The sequence below is a fragment of the Raphanus sativus genome, chromosome 6, assembly GCF_000801105.2.
Source record: "Raphanus sativus cultivar WK10039 chromosome 6, ASM80110v3, whole genome shotgun sequence".
Classification (NCBI taxonomy): Eukaryota; Viridiplantae; Streptophyta; class Magnoliopsida; order Brassicales; family Brassicaceae; genus Raphanus; species Raphanus sativus.
This window is the reverse complement of record NC_079516.1, coordinates 16,790,620-16,801,503: the sequence shown is the minus strand read 5'-3', so window position 1 is coordinate 16,801,503 and position 10,884 is coordinate 16,790,620. Positions and strand designations below refer to the sequence as shown.

Sequence of the window (10,884 nt, the reverse complement as noted above, 5' to 3'; positions counted from 1 at the left end):
GAATTGCATGTAAGTATTATTTTAATAATATATAAACAAGATATAAAATAATTAATAAATTGTTGAACTTTGCATATATTAGTTTATCAAAGACAAATCCAACAAAACATATATAAAGTAAGAAGCAACAAATACGTGTGAGTTTTAATTAAATAACAGAGAAACTATACAATTTATTGTATTTGAAAAAATATATAAATAATTAAATAAAGACATCAAATGAAAATAAAAACTCGCACGGTTATGCGGGTTTAGATCTAGTTTTCATTAAATCTTTAAGAGTTTATTAAATTTCACAATTTTGTTCTAAAAATATATATATACATCTTACTGTCCAAGTTATTTCCAATATACTATCTCGTTTCTTTATCTACGTATATGTGAGAGAGCGAGAAACCAGGTTTCTGAAAAGAAAAAAACATACGCTCTTCCTTTCAGATTAATTGTCGAGAGGAAATTTTTTATTTCAAAATAAGTATCGTTTTATAATTTCAATGCATAATTTATTGATAATATTCTTCTGTTTATTAAGATGAAGTTGTTATATATGTTGAGTATATATCAATACATAGGTGAAGTTGTTATATATGTTGAGTATATAAGATGTGATATTTTAATGATACCAAAATTTTAGTTAGATTTAAATGAAATTTTATTTTCTAGTAAGGGTTCATTTATTTAAAAATCACACATGAATGAGAAGTCATGAATTTTCTTTTAGTATAATAGATTTAACTTTCTTTCTCTATTAAATAAATTTCAAAATTATTTATAACTTTATTAATGCTGTCTTTCCAGTTTAATAAAAACATTTCCTAATTCTAAATTTACCACGTTTAATGATAATAAAAATCACATATATGGTATAGTAGGAAAATTTATTATGCCATTACTTACGTGTCATCCTGCAACTACATGCTATAAATATTATACATGATTTGCAATTGTGTACTAATATAACATTTCGCCTTCCTACCTCTATATTATTTTAATTAAGAAATTTAAATTTTATATCAGAATATTTTGTTAAGCTTTTAAGTTTTATTATAACTGCAAAAATTAATTTTCAATCTGAATTTATGCGTATGCGGCACAGGAGACGGATACACGAAGAAATATAATACCACAAGTACATCAACCTCCCATAATCCCAGGGATATGGTGTTTTACAGATGCCTCCTGGAAGGATAAAGATCTTTTCTTGGGTCAAGGGTGGTTTAGTACGGTAGAAGGATTTACGGGTTTAATGGAAGCCCGAAATGTTAGGGCCAGTTTATCTCCACTCCACTCGGAGGTTGAGGCTTTAATCTGGGCAATGGAGTGTATGAGGAACCTAAGGCAGTACCAGGTGACGTTTGCAATGCGTTGTTCTCAATTGGTGAAGATGGTTTCAGAACCAGAAGAGTGGCCAACCTTCGCAAGCTATCTCGAAGACATCAAAAGATTACAAGATAACTTTTCGAGCTCACAAATTATTCATGTACCACAGACGGAGAATTCAAAGGCGGATCGTTTAGCACGCAGTACCAGACAACAATCGTCTTTCGTCGTTCACATGGATGCAGAGTTCCCAGTTTGATCCGCAAAGTCTATATGAGTCTGTTTGTTGATGACAAAAAAAATCTGGATTTATGCGTAAATTTACAAATTTATCATTTAATGTAAATAAAAAGATAAAAAACAGAAAATAAATACCCATTTGATCGGACGAATCAAGGTCTAGTTGAAATTATATTTGTATTCTACATCTTTTAATAACTAGAATAGTACATAAAAATAGTTATATAACACATATTCTCTGACAGGAAAATCTTATTTCTATTTTATAGTTCCTTGATAAAATAAAATAGTACATCAAAGCGTGATTAGAATTCTATCCAGAGAACTCGAACTTAACCTTATCACTTGAACCTCTGCCAGTAATTGCTATCTATACTATTAAAACAGAATTCCTTATAGAATTCTGCTATTGATTTTTGAATTATTTACAAGCTATGCCACTCCTTAATTTTAGTGAACTATTAATAATTGAAAAAAATAAAATCGTAAAAATATATTTAAGGAATATTCCAAAAATTTACCGTACTTGAACCATTCATGAATGAGTCATGATACACATTTGATACAACTTAATTGTTTTCCTTTTACTACACGTATCATATCATCTTTACTTATACTAAATTATTTCTCTTTATTTAGGTATATTTAGGTTAATGAATAAAAACATGAATAAAAACTATGAGATTCCAAAATTATTTGTGAGATTGAATAATGTAGTTATATTTATGAATTGAATATAAACTTTTGTGACCCTATAGAAACAGATTGAACAAATATTTTTTATTTCTATTATGAACTAACAAATATCAATAATTTTATCAAAGAAAATAGTTCCGCGTTTTGAAAACGCATGTCAAAATCTAGCATTCTATTAAAACAGTATCATGAAAATTAAAATAAATTTTGAACAATATGAAAATTAAAATAAATTTGTACTATAATTAATATTTTTGAAATATAAGTAAAATTGATATCAGGCGGGTTATATAAATGAATTATCTTATTTTCATAAAATTATATTAATGTAAATTTTAATTTTTAATTATTTTAAATAAAAAATTGTTTAGCTAAGTTTGTAAAATTGGAGCATGACATTCATAATATATTCACCATTCATCTAAACATTCATGAATTAGAATACTTTAAATATGAAAATTTAAGTGGGTCATCCATCGGTTCAACTATTTGCCGAGTCCCGTGTTGTAGTATTTTTTAGCGGGTCTTATAGAACGTTATAAATAACAAATTTTTAAAAAATCAAACCAGAATATATATAGAGTCACTGGTTTTGCCGGTTAACTGCATGTCAATTTTAAGTTTTAAAACACTAAATATAATGTTTCATGTGTAACATTTAAATGTAGATACATAATCGAAAATACAAATTTATATCATATAAATTTATTTGTTTCGAATAATCCCGCGCTTTTAAAGCGCGGATCAAAATCTAGTAAATCAAGTAAAGCATCTTCTTTGGGCCACAACATATATAAAAAAATTTAGGGTCAAATGGTTACCTAGTTTGAGTTGAGTTAGCCTGCCATAGTTCAATTCTCTTGCTGTCCAACTTAGTTTTTATTTTAGGTTTCAAAAAAAAACTTAGTTTTTTACTTTAACCATTTGATAAATTTAGACAGTTTTGTATTGGTTGGGAGTTACTATTTTTTTTTTTGGTAACATGGGAGTTACTATTTTTATTTTTGGTATTATACAAGAGACCATTTTTTTTCTGCTTTAGGCCACCAAAAGTTCTAGGACGGTACTGCTTGAACCCATCACTTTTCTCCATTTACTTCTAACAAACCTGGTTTGTCCTCATCACGCCTCTTCTCTTTTTGTCTTCAGTCTTCCTAAGTAGAGATGGCAATTGGGCTCTCCCGTACCATCCCGTCCCGAACCGCTGCGGGTTCGGTTTCTGGCGGTACACGGCGGGCCTGTCCCGCGCGGAATGCCGTTCTCAAACTAGCTGCCCAAGCCCGTACCGCGAAATATGTAGGCCTTCGCGGGCCGTCCCGCGGGATATTGAATATTACATTACTTGTTTCTACATGCACAAACAAACATAGACAATAATTGAGTTTGAGCTTACACATGATCGAGCATAATCTTACAAGATCAATACATTAAGCTTATACAAAACAAATGTTTTTATTATCATTTATGATGGCTTGATGAAGCTCCACCAGTTCAGATCAGAGATGTTTGGGAGACCGGAAGCATCATCGACCCTGAAACCACCATCAACGGAGCTCCATAATGTCTAATCCTCTCTCTCTCTCTCTCTCTCTCTCTCTCTCTCTCTCTCTCTCAGAAAGATTCAAAATCCCGCGGTTTAACCCATCCCGCTTTCGGCCCGTCCCGCTTTGAGTCCATCCCGCTTTGAACCCGTCCCGCTTTAAGCCCGTCCCGCGAGGCCCGCAATTTTGCGGGTTTATCAAATGTAGGCCCAATCCCGCCCTGCAGCAAATCTTTACGGGCCAGACCCGCGGTCTAGGTCCTTGATTGCCATCCCTATTCCTAAGAATCACATCAACTGCGATTAAGCATTGTCTTCTGTAGAAAGCTTTTTCGGCCCATAGTCTTTCATCTATAAAATAATACAGTGAAACCTCTATAAATTAATAATGTTGGGACTACACTAAAACTATATTTTTTTTATTAATTTATAGAGATTATTAATTTATTGAGATACTAATTGAACCAAAAATTCAATTTGGAACTATGAAATTATATTAATTTATAGAGATATTAATCTATCCATTATTAATTTAAAGAGGTTATACTGCAAGTAGAGGTTGGACTATAATTATGGCTACCCACGTGATCAACCGGGATTTAAAGACGACTTAACCAAATTAAAAATGAATTTAAACAGTCGTTAAAATTCATGCACATGAATCCATCATCAACTTGCTCGTCCAATTAAATTAATAGATATTTATATTTATAGTTGTTGAACTTAGTAATATCTTATAGGATGATGGAACTTTTTCCGCTATATTAATCCTTAAAAGTATACTACTAAACATGACAACGAACATGAAGCGACGACTTCATGATTAGTATATAGGAGAAAAACTTCGTATTCAAGCTCTTTGCATCTACAAACACGATGAAGACTTACAGATTTAACTTTTTCATTATCCTTTTTCTTTTAGGGCTTATTGAAAACTTATCGACCGCATCACGCATAAACTCTCGCAAGAGTTGCAATTTTCCGGCTGTTTATAACTTTGGAGATTCAAATTCAGATACTGGAGCTATCTCTGCCGCTATAGGAGAAGTTCCCCCACCAAACGGAGTTGCGTTCTTTGGAAGATCAGCGGGAAGACATTCTGATGGCCGTCTCATTATAGACTTCATTAGTAAGTGTATCTTTGCTTTTCGAATTTGCTTTTTCTTTTCTTTCTCAATTCAATATTTTATGTCTATCAATAAATCAGACAACATTATGAATATATCTAAACTCATTCTATTTTCGCTACAAAATTGAGTTTATACTTTGTAGTAAATCTTCTCCAGTTTCACTATATTTTCATTATTCTATAATAGAGTAAAAAAAACATAAGTATCTAAAACTGGAGTAGTGAATTATTTTATTCAATACTTTATTTTTTACTCCAAAATATATTAGTTTGTTACATTATTGAGGTAGTCCATTGCAAAAGAAATTGAATAATACATTAATTAAACATGCTCAAGATAGAAACATTTAGCTTAGTATAATATTTATTTTGGTCAGTTTAGTATAATATATAAGCAGTACTTGTAATGAAATTTTGCAGCCGAGAATCTGACGTTGCCGTATCTAACACCGTACTTGGATTCGGTTGGAGCTAATTATCGGCATGGGGCTAATTTTGCGACTGGCGGCTCTTGCATTCGCCCGACCATTGCTTGTTTTAGTCAATTCCATCTTGGAACTCAAGTGTCCCAGTTCATTCACTTCAAGACTCGTACACTGTCTCTCTACAACCAAACCAACGGTAAGTTTAACCGATTAAGCATTCCAATTACCAAACCGGTATTGAAACTGATATCATATATATTTTGAAACAGGAAAAACGCCATTCTGCAAAGGAGTCCTTGCACGGCCTAAAGATTTTTCAAAGGCTCTTTATACTTTCGATATTGGTCAGAACGATCTCGCTATCGGGTTTCAAAACATGACAGAGGAACAACTCAAAGCAACTATACCGGCAATCATTGAAAGCTTCACTACTGCTATAAAAGTAAGTATATCTAAATGAACGGTATGGTTATCATAAATTTCAATAATACTCATCTAAAAAGTTTAATGACATCGTACTTTATAGTTTATACTAAGTACATATTTCTTTAGTTGATGTACAAAGAAGGAGCAAGATTCTTCTCAATTCACAACACTGGACCAACGGGCTGTTTACCCTATCTTCTGAAATCATTTCCAGCTACACCTCGAGATCAGTATGGTTGCTTGAAGCCTCTAAACAATGTGGCAATTGAGTTCAACAAACAACTCAAGCAGAAAATCTCTGAACTGAACAAAGAGTTACCTTCTTCTCTCTTAACTTATGTTGATGTTTATTCAGCTAAAAACCATTTGATCATCAAAGCAAAGAATCTCGGTAAATACTAAACTCAAATTTCATTAGACCAAACCTTCCCAATTACCCGGTTCTCCTTAGCTTTTTTAACACATCTCATGATCCTCCGGTTTAATCAAATCTAATTTCAGGTTTTGTTGATCCTTTTGATTATTGTTGCGTTGGGGCGGTCGGACGTGGAATGGGATGCGGAAAGACAATATTTCCAAATGGAACAGAACTTTACAGTTCTTCGTGTCAAAACCCAAAAACTTTCATAAGCTGGGATGGTATACATTACTCGGAAACCGCAAATATGCTAGTAGCAAATCGGATCCTCGATGGATCAATATCCAATACGCCTCTCCCCACCCAAAAAGCTTGCAAGCTGACGAATAATTTAGATATGAATTAATTAATGTTTTAAGAATAGCCAAATGGTTTGGTTTTGCCGTTATCTAATCATTGTCGACCGTTGGACCGTGCTTTTTTTTCCTTTTTAACTCGTTGGCCGCTCGAATCCCTATCATATATTATCCAAGAACATCTCCAATGTAACTCTAAAATGGAGTAGAGTTTTACTATAATGTATTACTCTATAAAAATATTCACAAATGATTCTTTTTTATTTAGTGAATAACTGTTAATAATACCTTAAATTTATAAGAATTTCACAACTAATCCAATTATTTTATGTTTACAAAAATTTCATAAAAATATATTTTATTTAAATTAAATATTTACCATTAAAAATCCAATTAGAGTTTTCTTACAATTTTAATTGGTGAAATTTTCATCATATGAAATTTCCTAATAACAAAATTATGCACTAAAACATTAAAAAGGAAAAAAATGGTTTTGTAATTTGAATTACTCGCATGATCTCAAGAAAAGAAGTACATATGTTATCAATCAAAATTTTGACCCACAAGATAAACAAATTCATCTATTCCATTTGAACAATATTTCACCAATTCCGAAAAATAATTTACTGAATTATTAAATCATTTATTTTTATAATATTATATTATTTTATATAGTTTATGTTTTTTTTGCTTTTTAGTTTATGCATGTTCTATGTAAAACTATTAAATAATAATTTGTGAAAATATTTTTTCTGTTATTGTATTATTTTAAATATTATTTTACTCCATTTTGGAATTGGATATGGAGTGGGGTTGGAGAAGATTTTACTCCAAAATGAAGTTTTGAGTCAAAAATAGAGTAGGGTTGGAGATGCCCTAATAATCTATCTATTCTAAGCAATAAAATTTTAGATAAACAAATTTATTTATAAAATCGATGTATTTTATAATTAGTATTAATTAAAAGTAAGTATAAATTATGTTAAAATTTTAGAATAAGATTTTTGTATTACAAAAATACTAAAATATCATTTATTAATAAACAGAGAAAATATTATTCAACAACTATTTAAATTCTATATACGCGTTTAAATACTTGCACTTTCATTTATTTTCTAACTGCCATTTTTTGGATATGTACTTTTTTTCTTTTGCTTATTTTTCAGATTTTAAGTAGTATTTTATCTGTTTTAAAATAATACATATTCATAAAAAATCCTTTCAAATATATATTTTAATACACTTTCATTAAGTAATGCTAAATTGTAAATCTAAAAAAATTGTATTTATCAAATTTGATTGGTTAAAATTTGTACTCACAAAAATAAAATATTTGTACTCAATATTTAATAATTTTTAATATATGTGAAAATTCAAAAACAAAAATCAATTTGAAATAGAAAGAATACCAATTTGAAACTTCCAAAAAGAAACTATCTCTAAAATAATAGATTGTTTCAACAGAATTGGGAGAATTAGGGGTTGAACCTGAACGTATTGTGAGGGAGGAGGAAGATGATACTGATTATAGAGTTGTTTTTAAAATTAATGGTGGCATTTGTAGAATCCCACAATCTACATTCTCTATTAAATTAGAACTTGCACTATACTAAGGATGCTGGTGGAGTTCACTAGTTTGATAAGCCAAAACGAAAACTATTAATTAATAGAAATAAAAGTTTTGATTCATTGATTTGCTTGTTACATCCTGAAATGTTTTTTTTTTTTGAAAAAGTATCCTGAAATGTTTCTTTCTGAAGCATTCATAATGATGAAACAACGTCTACCATATATGACGCTTTCAAAAAGAAAAAAACTACCATATATGACGACTAATAGAAATGTCTAGTTCATATACAATCTACATATATCTTATAAACATCAGCCAAGATAATTTTTCGATATTTCTTAATTTTCAGTTAAGAATACATGTATTTGTTGAACAATAATGCAAACCAGCTTTCGTGTAAAATAAATTGCAATACCATGAACATATGTCCCAAAAAAATAGTTTTTTTTTTGAATTAAGAGATATATAATATAGGGAAAATCCACCAAACTGAACCCACATATATAAGTAAAAATAGAGTCCATGGTAAACTAAAATCCGAAAAGCTTATTGGTTTTCTTGGTCAAAAAAGCATCTTTCAATCTTTTTAAAGGTTCTCTGAAAATTACATTTTTTTTCAAAACTACTTTTCTTTCCCACCTTTTACATGCAACAAAACAAAAGAGAAGAACATTCTGTTTGCTTTAAGGTGTACGAATGGTTGTAGAGGAAGGTTGACTGTCCCATAGTGGCCATGGTTTTCCAATGAGTACATGACCAATTCATTCTTGTATGCATGTATCTCTTAAAAGAACAAGGAGAAATACATTATAACTCGATTCATATAGAAAAATAATATTTAAACTAGCTAGATGTAGTTAACTAAATGTGCCAGCTATAATATATGATGCTATTTTAGTTATGTCGAATTTGAATTCAATTCTAAAACATCACATCTAAGCAGTGCCGGACTAACCTTTAATACCATCCCAATTAAAATTTAAAACTATACCCTTCTATCAATATCAAAAACAGTGGAAAATAGTGTAAATATTAATTTAAAACGTCAAAACCTACAATTTGTTTATAAAAACAGTTATATTATATACACTTATTATTAGAAATATATTTTTACTTTTTCTACAAAATCATCCATTAAAATCATATAGTCAAGTCTTTAAACCATAATCATTTCAATTGATAATATAATTAACCCAATCTTTATTAGCATCAATTTCGGAAAAATTTCCTTAGCTGTAGCGACTACACCGAAATGGTCAACAATATGCGATAAACAATTTATGTGTGCCGAACTTTTTTGGGCATTGATTTTCAAATAATTTTTAGTTTCTTAAACAAATCATCACCAATTATATTTAAAAACATAATATTTCTTAAAGAAACTTTCAGATTCAAACATGATGCCCTCAAAATATATTCGCTTGCATCTATTAATTTTTTAAAAATTAAACAAAAATACAAAATCAAATTCATAATTTTGGAATTTTTCAAATCTGAATTCAAGAGAAATTAGAACTAAAGCTTTAACAAATTTTATTCTAACTAAAAATGCATAGCAAATTATATTTTAATAAGAAAATCTACAATATTTATTTAATTATAGATACAACTAATTTTTTTTAGAAAAATATGTTCCACTAATTTGGATGTCCTAATCCGTTGTTGGGTGGTTTGCCCTCTGGACCGGCCATACGTCTAAGGATAGATGATTTACGCATTTTAGATATCCTTTTTTTTGTCAAGATATAAATATACCATAAGGTTAATCATCTACCTATAAAAAATACCGATCAAAATTCAGCTTCTTTTATTATTTATATAAAGTATCCGTGACCCCAAAATTCATGGTCAATTAACTAACGGTATTATACTACTAATATATATTTTGATGTACAATTAATGTTGTAGATTTTTGCTCTGACTGTATATTCTTTCCTGTTGAACTTGGTTGTAAACTTAAGGAGATTTATTTATTTACTTGTAAATTTTCTAAAACCAAAACATAAAGTTCTAGGTATTTTGCTTTCTAAAGCCAAAAATAAATCTTTCTAAAGCCTCATTAAAGAGATTTGCGATTTAGAAAACAATCTGGCTGCAAAAATATGTTAGTGCAAAGATGACACCACAATTAAGTAATGCAGAAGGTAAACTAGAGAGAAATTACACAAGTATACACCGATAGCTTTATTAGAAATCGCCTTGTACAACTCAATTACAAGTTCTGCTTAATCAGCCTCGGTAGCCTGTTAACACCCTAACAGCTGCTACTGAACAATTCCTAAGCTACCCGTTCATGTCTCTCCACCATCAAGTACCTCATCAACTGTTTCGGCACGACCCAAGAACACTTTAAGGGATTTTCACCCTTCCTCTATAAGATTAGCCCCAAGTGTCTTATTGGAATACCCACGACTCCATAGCTCTTTTATAATGATCTCCACGTTTCTGAAACCCTAGTCTCCAAGGCAACATGGATATATGGACAACTTCCATATTAATAAGTACACTTTCCTTTTCTTAGAATGTACTTATTCTTCAAGGCATAAACTTAGCTCCCCAAGTTTATCTCTTGCCTTTTCTCCACGATATAAACTTGCTCCTCAAGTTTATCTCACGCCAGCTCAGCATCTCGCATCCACATGGTCTCTACCACTCCGCATGCCTCCTGATTCACTCTCTGACACACACTGCATCAACAACTACTTCAACGACTACGTCAAGACATAAACCCTCAGTTTATTCTTCTCCATCTCAGCATATCCTTGCATCAACATGGACCCACCACTCCGCATGCCTTATGTGGTAACGACTAATGCCTCCAGCA

At 30.6% G+C, this 10,884-nt stretch overlaps 1 protein-coding gene across 1 annotated transcript; it reads left to right on the top strand.

Annotated features, from left to right (window-relative positions):
• The first annotated feature begins 4,618 nt into the window (after positions 1–4,618).
• Positions 4,619–6,670, top strand: LOC108807945 (GDSL esterase/lipase At3g27950). Its single transcript, XM_018580166.2, has 5 exons — positions 4,619–4,925; positions 5,346–5,546; positions 5,620–5,792; positions 5,903–6,167; positions 6,278–6,670. The coding sequence occupies exons 1-5, from the start codon at positions 4,673–4,675 to the stop codon at positions 6,538–6,540; spliced, it is 1,155 nt and encodes a 384-aa protein (XP_018435668.1). The 5' UTR covers positions 4,619–4,672; the 3' UTR covers positions 6,541–6,670.
• Positions 6,671–10,884: the final 4,214 nt, after the last annotated feature.